General features: G+C 44.2%; 1 protein-coding gene across 1 annotated transcript in view; it reads right to left on the bottom strand.

Moving 5' to 3' along the window:
• The window catches only part of PAPPA (pappalysin 1), a 178,720-nt gene that overhangs the window by 143,062 nt on the left and 21,818 nt on the right, over positions 1-13,840 (bottom strand). The window contains exon 2 of the mRNA XM_054646502.2: positions 7,918-8,986. Within this exon, the coding sequence (XP_054502477.2) occupies positions 7,918-8,986 (1,069 nt within the window). The remainder of the gene's footprint in view (positions 1-7,917; positions 8,987-13,840) is intronic.

The following is a 13,840-nucleotide window of genomic DNA, read 5'->3' as shown; positions in this document are numbered from 1 at the left end:
GGAAGGGAAGGGAAGGGAAGGGAAGGGAAGGGAAGGGAAGGCAGTCTGGGGCCCTCCAAGCTCCCAGCACGCCTGGCCTGAGGCCGAAGGAAATCACAAGCCTAATGCCACATAAATTCAGTATTTTGCCAATTTCCCTGTAGACATCTCACTAAGATAAATTCTCCTTGCAAAACTGATGGGAGTGATTTGAAAAACCAAGATAATCTTGAACTGGGAAAGCTGACTGCCACAGCTTCTCAGTGAAGCCCACAATTTATTGACACAACAAGGTTATAGAATGAGAAGCAAATTTATTCTGTATTATCTACTGGCAATGTAGCTCCAAAGATGCATTTTGAGGCAGCAGAAAGAATTTTATTCTCCAAAGCCTTGTAACTCAAGCCTGCTGAAGCTGCCCTCACACAAATCAGTGATGACACATCTTTTCAACATCTAGGGCCAAAATTATTTTTAAAAGCATTGCAGGTAATTGCCCACTGCTCTCATTCCAAACCACTGCTGTTTCCACTCTTTTACCATCACTGATGTAACCAACAAGTGTCAACAGCAAACATGGGCTGCTTCTGCAATGACTGAATTAATGGAAAGAGTGCATTTCACAACAAGCAGCTCACCCCTGTCAATGGCCATGGCCAGATCTTTAACTGCAATTTACAGGAGATGTTCTATATTTCCAAGGTTTCTTATATACTACTCAAACATCTGGGTACCTTCTAAAATAATTGGTCTGCAAGGTGTGGATTTTATTGATCTTTTTCACTGGGGTGGATTGGCCACAAGAGTCTTTAAAACAATGGTAGAAAAAAAATGCTGAAGTTGGTTCTTCTGAAGAATTTCAGAAAGATCAAATTAGACCAAACCCTCTAATTTCAGTTTCAGTGAGGTCCCTTTTTAGTAGGGGTCCTTCTAGCAGGGTCCCTCCTTTAAAAGAGAAAGGAAATTAAAAATGAAAAACAGCACTGGGGAGAAGTTAAGCATGTACTTCAAACTCACACATGCCAGGAAATTTAGAGTTAAAGGTGAAACTCCACCCTAAAGAGTTCCATATTGGAGATATTTCAGTGAACAAACGTAACATGTTCTGAAATACAAAGACCCAGTAGGGTGCACTAGGTATGGAGTTTCAGCCTTCACTCCAAATTTCCTGGCTTTTTGGAGGTTTATTAGAGTTTCATATCCCAAGCATTTAAGTACTCCAAGAAGTTTCCTCGGTGCAGCTCACCCTGATCCTTTTGGAAGCTGAGAGCAAGCACTCTGATGGTGTAGCCACCCATCCATTATTAATGAACCCAAAAACAACTTCTTGCAAATTTATGGTAATTTGGAGTGCTGAAATTACATGCAAACTAGGTAGTCTCAGTTGAGTTACCCTGAGAAACTTCAAAATTGCAAATCTACTCCGAACCAAACAGAAGGACAGGATTTCATTGACCCCAGCAGAGCACATGCTCCTAATCTTCCTCCACGGTATGTGGGTGCTGGAGCTCTGCTCCAGCTGCAATGGAGCAATCTCACAATTGCTTCTGGCAGCAGTGGTTTGTATTCCCGGTCTAAACACTCTGCTGTGTTATGGGGTGGGGATGTGTCCATCCTATTTAATGAATCTGCCTCTAAGGGGGAAAACGTAACAGTGGCTATCAGCATCACACTTTTTTACAGCACAGCTTTCATGAACATCTTGCAAATATTGAAGGGGTTCCTGCATATCTCTGTAGCCCTGACAGGTCTGTTTGAGGCTCTGTGTCAATGCATCCCCTCAGAGCTCTACAGAAATTATCGTCAGCATATCTCTGAAGCCCCTCCATCCTTCTCAAATCACCCACAAACAAAGTTTTAGGAGCAAATGATGATGCCAGTGGGTGTCTTGACCTACATCTAATGGAGAAGACATCAAATATGGCGTGAAATTTGCCCCACCAGTCACTCTGCACAAGCATGCCTTCATGGTGGGCAGGTACAGAAGTGGTGGGGCAGCTCCACACTGTCCTGATCCTGAGGTGTTTGAGGGACAATTAATTCACTTAAGAGAAGATAAACCAAGACATCCACTCAGTTTCCCTAGCCTCTGCAAAAAAAAGCCCAGCTGAAATACTCTTTGCCCAAGTCTAGCAATCCATGAGAGGCAAAATCAAATGTGCCCTGTTTGTGGGTGCTGTAAACGGAGCACAGTGGAGGTGGCTGCTCTGCATTTCCCCAAGGGGCAGCTATTGCTTGCAAGAATTGGGCTTAAATTCCTGTCAGAAAAGAAGTCTGAAGGATAGAATGGGAATTGCAAATGTAAGAATTGCACCTGGTTAAGCTTGCCACAGAACTAAACTATGCATCTTTCTCAGTGTGAAGGGTGCATCCTCCTGAATTTACACAGGAGGTTCAGCTGATGTTAATTAAAAATGCAAAGGCCACCCCATAACCAGAGCTGAAGAGAGGTTGTACACAAATGGCTATGGGAGAAAACCAGGAGGATTAATACAAGGCCCCCCAGCACTGAAAGAGGCCTGTTGGACATGATCAAACTGTGGGTCTGTGTGAGAGATGGTACAATTTGAATTGATCAGCAAAGAGAATAAACCAGCTCATACCCATGGCCACATTGCACATTGTGGGTAAGCTCCACCTCATTTGCTCAACCAGAGGCTGGTAAGGTGTTGCTGGAAAGCATCCATAAAGCAGCTGATCCTAGAGGATGTGGTGCTGCCCAGCAGCAAGGGGCAAATTCAACCCCTGTCCAATCTGCAGACTCTGCACTTGCAAATCTTCCACGAGAGGTTTCACAGACAAATGGGTCTGCATCAGCACTGGGGGTATAATAATACTTTAATCTGTTGCCTCCCACAAGGGTTCTTAATGATCTCTGGTAGTTTATTCCACAGATTTTATAGGCCCCCTTCATCCCAAGCATCCTGCAGTTTGACCAGACAGTGATCTTTTTCCTTAATGTATAACATCCATGAAAGAAACCATGAGTTCTCTGAGTCTTGGCGAAAAAATGTTTCTTGAAAAAAGCTGTTGGAAAAGTTGACTGTGGGTCAAGCTAAATTGAGCAAACTCCTACTGTTTCTAGGGTGTGGAATCGTATAGAAATAGTTTCTTTAGCACTGCAGTCCTGTCTGTATCAGAATTCAATACTAGACTTATAAATGTCAGTTGCTAGCATGGGAACAGATGCAACTCCTCCCAGCTGATTAACATCCCTGACATCTGGAACAGAGGACAGAATAAACAGAGAGAACAGAGGATTTCCTGTTGGGACTTGGCTTTTGGGTGACAACTACCAAGATACAGCAGCTCCGTCCTTGACAGCATTACTCTTTGCCTCCTAAACAGCCCTGGAGCTGCTAATTAAAGAACTGGGCATTTAACACTGAATCCCTAGACAAAAACTCAGGTATTTGCTATATGTCTGTCTGATACCTATGTGAATGCAGGCATCCTTGATGTCAAGAGCTGCACAATGGTCTCTTCGAGGCAGGGGATTAAGTTCTCAAGCTCCCGGAACTGAAGAGCTTTGAAGAATTTCTTCTGTTCTTTTTAGTGTTTAGGATTAAGTGGAAATTAGTGCTTTATTGGGAATCAAGGAGTGTTTCTTACAACTTCAGCTCCTGGAAAAGGGCATTCAGTGTGCCTCCCTCCTCCAGAGCAAGCTGACCATATTTTTCAAGTACGTCTCATGAAGAGATTTCCAGCAGAAGAGAAGGAAAAGAGGTTGAGCTGGTACTCCATGGAAGAGCCCTGAAGTGCAGCTCAGTCACCTGTCTGAGGCTGCCCTGGGCTATGGATTAGCCACCACCTCCTCCTCCTGATGCTACTGCTTTGGCCCACATGCCCTAGCCCAGTGCGCCCACACACAGCTCTGTCACACCCACTGCTGCTCAAAACCACTGTGGAAATTCCTACAAATGGGTCAGGCATGTATTTTAAATCTAATTTATGTATGCCTAGGATGTGGTGTGACACAATATGAACAGCGCTGAACTGTCCAATACAAGTGCTAGAAAAGGACACAGAGGCTCCAGCTCTCAGGGAGGGCTGGAACTGGATGATCTTTAAGGTTCCTTCTAACCCAAATCATTCTGTGGTTCTGTGATTCCTTGGTTTGGAGCCAGCCTGAGTTTGCTGCAAATGGACCTGAGCTTGTACAGCTCGTCCTGCCCCTCTTTAAGGCAGAAATGAAGGGCTCTGAGCCTTTGGGGCACACATGTAGATGTTGAGAAAGTCTGTTCCCAGGACAGTTATTCTGGGGTGATTTCCAGCAAGTATTTGGTGGGCCATATGGATTGAGGGAGCTTGAAGAGACTCCAGTACTTTTACTGCTTCAGGAATTTCATCAACGTTTTCCTAAGAAGGCACCGAGGGGAATGCTTCCTTATCTGTCCATGGAATCCTGTGGTGAAGCCTGATGTGCAAGCCCAATATTACATAAAAGGAACGTCTCAGTTAACCATAGGATGGTGCAAGAACTCACCACATCAAATGGCATTTACCGAGCATGGTTTCCTATGATCCCTTGCTGCTTCTTTCAAGTTCTTTGAAAAGCAGCCATGGTAGGTGTCATGAGCTCAAAGTCTTCCCTGTTTTGTAACCAGCAATATACCAAATAACACAAAGAATGAGTCTTTCTGGCAAGGGTGTTTATTCTTGCTCCTTCCCTTTTGTATTGGGCCAAACTGTATGATCTTAGCATGTTCTAATTTCCCGGAATTGCAAAAAAGCAGAACAATATTTGTAAACCTTCTGCTGGGACAAAATACATTTTGTCCCACTCTCATGAAATTAATGAAAAGAAGTGAGGCAGATATTCTTGGATAAAGCCTGCTGTGTGGCTAATGATAACCAGTCCTTTGTTTTTTCCCTGCAGGCTATTAAAAAAGAGGAGAGATGATCTAGTTGGTACCACAATGTTTACAGCTCTTCTGCTGAGCAGCTCTGAGAGCAGAATTCCCATTCTTACTGCTGTCCCTCTGACAAACTTAAATCTCTGCCACATCACTATGGCATGGAACATCAGCTTTTTGGAGTTCAATATTTTTGGAGAGGTGCCACAAAGACAGGCAGGAAACAGAAAAGAAACCAACCAGCTGTGCTGCTGGGATCAGCTCTGAAGTCACCACAGTTTTACCACCACAGTGACTGAATGACACCATCAAAGTACCTGAGCCCTTTGTCACCGGTGCCCAAAAGGATCACAAGAAAATTGTAACACAGATCAGAGGTGTCTTGGAATTGTTCCAGTGGTATCACTTAGTCACAAAGCACCCACAGTAGTTTTTGTATCAAGGCTCAGAGCAACTCTATCCCAGGATGGAGCTTCATGGACTGGGACTCATAATCAGAAGAAGGAAAGTGGCTGGGAACAGATAAATCATCTTTTGGGGATAAAGAGGCACTGAGGAGGGTTCCTGTTTATTACAGCATTAATCAAGCATTAGCACTTTTTGGTTGGTTCCAGAGGACAGAAGTATTTCATGAATAAGCTCTGCTTGGTGAACAGCTGGCTGCAACTGCTGACTCTGAGGGTGTGAAGGAACAAAGCCCAGTACCAAGGAAGACTCTGAAAAGTCTTTATAAATAAAGTTCAGGAAAATTTTTATTGGTACCATTTCATCTTTCTTCCCTTCCTTTCCTCATCAGATTGAAGGATCTTTGCCCTTTCTTCTGCTATTGTTGGACTGAACTTTGGTGGAGGAAATACCTGAAATGAGATGTGAGGTCTCCATGGCTGCAATGGCTTCACTGCTGTGGTGCAAGGTCTGCACCAGAGGGGACTGAGGACTCTTGGCCAATGAAAGCAATGACAAGAGGGGTTGGGGATGCAAAATGGGCCCAGATGGTGCCAACCAAATTTTTACTTTGTCACTAATTGACATGGAAATCTCTCTCTCAGGGGACGATGCTGACAGCAATACCAAAGCCAAACATAAGGCTTGAATCTTCACCCTTGTACTCAGTAAAGGCTTTGCTGCCAAAATCACTGCCCTAAACCTGTATTTGTTAACCTAAATTCCCAAAGCAGTGTGAGTCAGGCTTACAAACTTCAGTGATAAGTCCACAGGCCTAACTGCTCTATTTTGCCTTACTGAGTGCAAACACTGAGTTTGGGCTCAGCCAAAGCACATCAGCCACCAAATAAAGGCTCCAGAGACATGGAATTTCTCCTACTGCCCTCTGTGGTTTCATTGCCAATAGTCAATGCTGCAATACAATGTCTGTGCAAAGATAGATAAATTAAATCTGTTACCAAAAAAAAAAAATCTTTGGAGCATCTCTGGATTTTCTGAGGCTCTAGGCTGTAGAAGAGGATCTTCAGGCTTCCCCTACTCTTTCAGGTGAAGAGGAGGTTTTTCTCAAGTCAAAATGAACCTATGGAAGATGTGTGAGATCAAGACCATGAGATCTAAGTCCTCCAGACAAGCTCAGCCAGGTGGTTGTCTCCAAATTGTATTATGCTGGTCACAGAACAAGTGATAAAAGGGTACTATCAGATTAAAAATAATGTATTTTTTCCAAAGAATTGTATTAGTTGCTACAGCTAACACCTTGAATTCTCTGAACTACAGTGTTAAAGCAATCCAATTTTCATTATGCCTTTGATGATATTTGCTTAGTTGAGTTCCTCTCCATTTGAACAGTATTAAAAATTGGTATTTTTCCTTTCAATGTTTTCAAGCATTAATATTTAAAGAATTTCCTCATTTGAGCTTTGTTCACTGGTAAGTGACTGAAGTCAAACTGAGCTAGAAGGATTTTTTAAACAACAACCTTGCTGGAGTAAAAAAAAAAATAAAAAAAAATTGCCTTTTCTTTCCAACCTAATTATGTGTATTTAAAGCTCCACTAGAGCTGATAATGTTGTTTAAAAATTTCTCTCTATTAAGGAAGCTATAAATATAGCCTGAATTGCTGCAATGGAAGGGACTCCTGAAGAGCTTGTACTTTGCTTCTTTAACTGAACTTTAGTATTGAGTATTCTGACTATTTAGAAGTTTCCCCTCTATGGCTCCATTAATTGCCCAAGAAAGCTGTAACATGGAATGCAGATAACAAAATTTCAGCCTTAATTTTCATCTTTTCTGCACTTATATACTTCTAACTTGTTCAGAAGAAACATCTTATTACTTAAACATACTAACTTGTCTGATTTTGGAGTAATTGTAGGTACGTGGTATCCACCTGATGCAAGTTATTTGACCATGCCACTCCTCAAACTGCAGCCCAAGGAAGCCTGAGCTGAGGAGCTGAGGATTTTATGAGCTCACATCCACCCACAGAAAGCTGCCCTGCAATGAAGTGGCATTACCCCTGTTCTCATATATATTTAGAAAGGGGCAGAGAAGAGTTTCATTACCCCCACAGTGTGTGCAACAGGAACCTGGTACCCACCTCCCTCCTCACAACCCCCAGACTCAGCTGCCCCTCCACAGCAGTGCCCACAGAGAGCTGTACACAGCAGTAAGAGTATGGAGTTACCTACCTACCTTCAAAGAAGTGCTACAGAATTACAGACTCCACCTAAGAGTATTCATGTTCTGTTTCATGACTGAGGGCCTTTTCCTTCTCCAAATACTCATGAGCTTTCTGTGACATCTAATCCCCACTCCTCAGAGTCTGGAGTTAAAATAAACTGTGCTGCTCATAGCCAACAACTAATGGGTCTCTCAAAATTGGCTGCTTCAGTCTTTAGCACAGATTTTCCTTAGCCTGGCTGGAGAATACCAATTCAGGGGTAAGACACTGCTGAGACCATTACTGAGATTGCATTTGGAAAACGGCAATGTGAGCCAAATACTGAGAAAAAAAAAATAAATTCATTAAACTCCAAAGCCCATAATAGCAACAATGAAAGGCTTCAACAGCCAGCAGGATGATCGATACCTAGACAGATATTCATCAATACGATCATAAAAAGAAATTGCCTACCTGTAAGGAGAATATGGGTCAAAGCAGGTCTTGGTGACTTCTGTTATCTCTGGGTTGCAGCACTCCCCCCCATCGAAGTTGTACCTCTCATAATTACAATCCATGTCACACACCCCGTTCTGCTTCTTCTTGTTGAAGAGCGCGTGGCGGACGTGCCGGCAGTCGCCGCCGTCGTAGCCCGTCAGGGTGTGGTTGCACTCGGGGTCACAGTTCTCGTCCCCAATCTTGCTGATGTCGCAGTTGGCCAGGATGAGCCGGTGGCGAAGGGAAGAATTCTTCACCTCCAGCACCTCCAGCTCCCAGGTGATGTTGTAGCGGCTGAAAGCCTCGTTCAGGTGCTGGTGCTGGAACTCGATCTGCTGCTGGCTGACGGTGGGGTTCTGGTGTTGGTCGTCATACAGATTCACCACGCGGTAGCGCACGGTTTTGTTGCGGCGGAACCTGGGCAGTTTGTTGTAGCTGGCGATGACGTCCGTGTTGTCACACACCGTCTGCCCGCAGAGAGGAGGCTCCAGGCTGGTGTCCAGCAAATAGCCGTGGTGGTAGCTGAACTTGGTCTGAGGGCTGCTGCCGTCCTTCATGGGAGACCAGGTGCTTTTCACATTCAGTAAACTGTCTTGAAGAACGAGCTGAGGTAGGGGCGTGTCTTGCCTGTGAACTGCCTGCTCCATGTCCAACAAGATCTCCTTTTGAGACCGGGCTGTCCTCCAGAGGCTGAAGTGCTCCACATAACCCCGATAGTTCTGGTTCAGGGCGTTTCCTCCCAGCATGAGCACCTTGCACTTCAAGGTCAGCAGACTGAAGATGCTGCCCACTTGCTCTCCGCTCGTGGCCACCTGGGCACCGTTGACGTAGAGTCTCATCAGGCGCCCGTCGTAGGTGGCAGCCAGGTGCACCCACTGGTTGGGGAGGTAGCTGCGGTGTGCTGCAATGGTGGTGACTTTGCGAGCACGGTCCGTCTTCAGAGAGAAGAAATAGCGGGGGTCTCTGTTCCCCTGGTCACTGACGGTGTTAATCCCCAGGACCCAGCCTCGGTCACGGGAGGTGTAAGAACATTTGTCATACAGTCCTATGTGCCCCCAAAAGAGAAATAGGAATAAATAAGGATGACAGAATGAAGGCGTTAGTCTTTAAATTGTGTAAATATATCTCTCTAAATGTATATACACACACTCACCTACATCTGTTAGATAGTTAGTGCACAAGGAAGACTTTAAATCATCTAGTGCACCTTTGTGGGAGGTCACGTCAAGCCTTCCTATTAAAGGTAAAGATTTGCCAGTGGCGTGTACAAATGGGATTCCCTTTTCCTGACCAAAGTCCAAAACTTTTCTGCAAATTCCTATCAACAAAATGTTGGACTGTGCATTTGGTTCTTCCCTTCCCTCAAGCCATTCATCAGTGGTTGAAAACAAAAACAGTCTTGAGAACCAATCCCTGCTGATGTCACTCATCCTTCATACCCCTGAACCATATGTCTAATAAGGTTCAGAAGGAAAATAAATACAAAATCTAAATTCTGCACACTTTGGGAAGCACTGAGCAGCTGCAGTCACCTTGTTAAGTTCAACCATGCAAATCCTACAGAGTGTGAATGGGATGTGTTCAGGCTGCCTTCAAAGTCATACCCAACAAAAGCCAGTAGGCATACAGTGGTATACACCACACTGAGGAAGGACAAGAAATCCACACAGATGGACATCCCCAGAAAGATGGGCATTCAGAAAGGTTCCTGCCCCCTCACAGGCACACCTCCTAACAACTTAATGCACCATGGAAAGATTTCTCTCCCAAGGGCTAGATCCATTCTTAGAGGCCTCTCACCCAGCCCTCAGAGCCCACTCCTCCCCAGTTTGGGACACAAGGCTCAGCCAGTTAAAGACAGACATTTCCATCCTTCAGTCCTCAAAGGCCAAGGGCTGCAGGGACACCCCTCACCAAAAACAAAATCATTGGAGCTTTCAGCACCAAATGGCCTTTCTACTATCAGCACATAGAAAACAATCCTTCCCCAGAGCCTCCACTTCCAAAAGCCTAAAGGAAAATCATAAATCTCTGACAGTTCAGTCCTCGTGAAAAGACTAAATATCCCCTTACCTCACCCCTGCACCCTCACCCTCCCCTCACTACAACCAAATAACATCTTCTGCTTCTGACTAAGTTGCTCAAGAGCCATCTGTTAACAATCACTCATTAACAGTGCAGTCTTGTCTAGTATCAACAGAGCAAAGGTTACAGGAGCATTCACTGTATTTTTCCTCCCCTCTCCCAGCACCCACCTTCCCCCCTTCTCCTCACACCATGCCCCTCTCCACCTCCTCCCCCTGTAAAAAAAACTCTTCTGATGGGAAAGTTAAAAACATTTAAACGGGCCTTTTTTCTGCATGCTGGTATTTTGCTAGGGATTCTGAGCTCCCCCTTTTCCTGTTTCCTTTGGAAGAGAGATCCCAGAGTTCGGAAGGTAATGTGTTTATTCATCTGTAGGGTGCACTCAGTTCAAAACCTTTTCAAGACCAGCTTCTGGTTTATACTGCTACCTCTGATCATGAGAAAGGAGAGGAGGAGAACCAGGCAAGGAAAAAACAAATGTGCTAAAAGAAAATTACATTTGCTGGGATAGGTATTTACCCGAGGAACTCTTGATACGAGAGCCAAAGTGACCAATAACCTTCTGGAATCTGTTTTTGAAGCGTTTTTAAGTTTTTCTTTAGGAAATAAATGCTTTTACATAGCATTCATTTTCTGATGGATGAGAGCCCATAAAAGTCTGTATTTTTATGCATCTCAAATGAAGGTATTGTCCAGTGATAGTGGGTGGATAATACTGCAATGAATAAGAAGACAGCTGGCAAGACAAGTCCCTCTCCCAAATAAGTCATAAAAATCTCAGCTTATTGTAATAAGACCATTAGAGCTGATCAGGCATTTTGTGAGAGAGTTTTTGCCTGCCAGGAAATGCCAGCATGGTGAGAGAAGAAAAAGTGATGCAGAAATGGTCTTGTCCCAGCAAATCCCTCTGAGAATCTGCATGTCTTCAACATGGCCAGGGGAACCCCAGGGACTCCCTGGGCTGTTTTGACTGAGGCACAGAAGAACAACTCATCCCTGCCACAATCCCCACCATCTCCAGCCTCATTTGCCACCTCCAGTGACCAAATCCTCCAGGTCTGTGGATCACAGAGCAGCTGCACACACATAAGCTGCTCCACCTGTTTCTTCAGGCATCCAAGATCCCCACGGTTGGATGGACAGCTGGAAGTCCTGGAACAGGTCTCCAGTTCCAGGAAAGTCCACCATACAGTTTTTAAGGGTCAAGAGTTTTTGCTCTTTACACTGACCGGGGCTAGAAATATTCCCCAAAGAACTGAAATTATTGTGGGATGGAAATCCAGTTTCCCAGGCAGCATTCAAAGAATATCTTCCTCTCTCTGAAGTGCTGCCTGATGCTGGTGATTGACCTCAGCTAAGCATGAGGAGCTGCTGGAGGAATACTACAGAATAGTAGCAATCCTCCCTTGCCTTTGAGCCTTTAAACCCTGATGTGATGCAACATGTCTTGAGTTGGGCTCAAACAGCTGCCATCAATTCAAGATTTACAGGGAGCCAAAGAAGGACAGGAAAAGAAAAAATCCAGTGACAATAGGGACACCACTGAACACACCAGTATGAAAGCTGATGAACTAAAACACTCTACTATTCCAGTTCCTTGTATTTCCTACTTTAGGGCAAAGGTCATTACTGAATCCTTATGCCACATACAGTATTATTTTCTCAAACTTTTACTGTTGCAGACTCCAACTCTTGATGAAAAGATGGATTGAGCACAAGCCTTTCAGCAGCAAGAGTTTGTTTTATTCTTAAGAGAAATAAAAAAAATTTACAAAAAGGGACAAGAAACCCACAGTCCCTTGTGCTGGGATAAGAAACCCAACTCCCTTGCAAGTTGTACCAGTTCCTTATGACCCTCTTTTGCTTGAATGCTTCACCTATTTTCCCAATCCTTCTCTTTACTTTTGGCTTTGGACTGAGGATCCTCCGGCTAAGGGAGTGTCACTTTTCCGTTTTGTCCCCAGCACAATGAAACTAATTTCAGCTGGGACACTGGATGTCATAATAAAAGAATTTATTACTTCTTCTATGACAACTAATAAGGGCAAAGCCATTGGAAGAGGGACATGTGAAATAATTGCCAGAACTTCTGAAAACTGAATAATTTGACGTTTTCACAATTTATTTCAATTTAGTAAAAGGTTCCATAGCCGTGAGTTATTTCTCAGACATAATTAAGAACATTTTAAACAAGAAGAGGCCTCTTTTACCCCAAACAAGGCTGGTTTTGAGCAAAATCACCCCACATAATGGTTGACACTCCAAATTTCAAGTCAGCTGTGACCACAACCAACATTTACATGAAAAATCTACAGAGTTTAAATTCTCATTTACACTGAGAATTCTTTACAATAATGCAGTAAAGGACATTTTTAGCTACTTAATATCTCTTTACCAACCAAAGAGGCCTCATGGTAAATGAGACACAGCCAATGACTGAAAAACCACAATTTGGCGAATGTGCCCAAAGTTTCTGAGCCAAGAAATGGTGTGAAATAAAACTGATGTTTGTTTTCCCCACAGAAATTAGATTAAAAAAATATGTACAAGTTTCATACAGCAGCAAACAGTTTTCTTCACTTCTGCTTGCCTTGAGTTGCTAGAAAGGGATGGAGCTCCTGCTGAGGAGAACACTGACAGCCCTTCTTACTCCTTAGTCTGAATGATTTTTTCCTTCTAAAGCTCTTGTTCCTGAAGCCCAAGGGATTGAAATGGAATTTTGTATTTAATTAAAAAGAAAAAAAAAAAAAAAAAAAAGAAGAGGTGCTAGTTCAGCTTTCCAGCAAGAGCTCTGGAAGCCTCCCTTCCCCACAAAGGAGTGAGTCACTTCTTGGAGGACTTTGGAGAAGTGCACAAACAGAGGAAGATGCCACATTCCTTTATGCTTGGCCAGAGACAGACTTCAATGGCCCACAAGGCTTCTTCCAGTCCTATGATGTTTGTCCCTTATAGGAAAAGTAAATTCCTAGGCATCAAAAGAGTGGGGAAAGCCGGATAATTCAACTCCAGCAGCTCAAAGCCAAAAGCCAAACATGGAAAATGAGAAAGACAGTCTCCCTCTTTCCTTTTACAAGCAAAATCTCAGTTCTTTGGCTACTGACCCACAATAGCTCCACCATCACTGCCCATCTGACCTCTTCCAGGACCCCCTAACCAACGCCAGCATTTATGACCCACTTTGCTTTCAGGACTTTTCTGGGGATTTAAAATGAGCCACATCCTTACATGGGCTCTGTGCACTGGGCAGGGTTTGGCAGCATGAACACAGCACAGAACATCAGCTGCTGAACTTGTGGGAGACAGCCCTGGGTGAGGACAGGAGGCATTGCTGTAACTGGGATGGGAGCAGAGGAACAGGAACTCACAGCTGGAGGCTGCTGGAGCCAGAGCAGCCCTCTGTGGGCAGAGTTTGACAGAAGAAAGGCTGGAGTAGCCCATCCAAGCTGCTGTAACCCACTACAATGCTATAAATAACATCCTCCAGGGCCTCCTTCTCTCACTTCAGTGCCATTTCTTATGTCTGGAGAAGAGCAATCTTTGCAGCAACCAACCCAGCCATAGAACGAACGAAGAATTTCATTCTTCATGCAGGAAAAGTTTCCTCTCTTTGCTGAGCAATGGGAAGTGGGGGGAGAGGGAGAAGGGGAAAGGCAAAAGTAAAAGTAAAAAAAAAAAAACAAAAACCTTGTTATGGTTTCATTTCCAGGAGGGTGAGGTGGGGGAAGGGGAAGAGGGAGCTGAGTTTGACTTCGAACACATCAGGTGCTGCGGAGCCGTCAGAGCCACGCAAGGCAGAACAGAAAACAGTGCCCTG

This window comes from Agelaius phoeniceus, chromosome 21, assembly GCF_051311805.1.
Source record: "Agelaius phoeniceus isolate bAgePho1 chromosome 21, bAgePho1.hap1, whole genome shotgun sequence".
In the NCBI taxonomy this organism is placed as follows: domain Eukaryota; kingdom Metazoa; phylum Chordata; class Aves; order Passeriformes; family Icteridae; genus Agelaius; species Agelaius phoeniceus.
The sequence above is the reverse complement of the archived record's forward strand: the minus strand, read 5'-3'. Positions and strand labels throughout refer to the sequence as shown.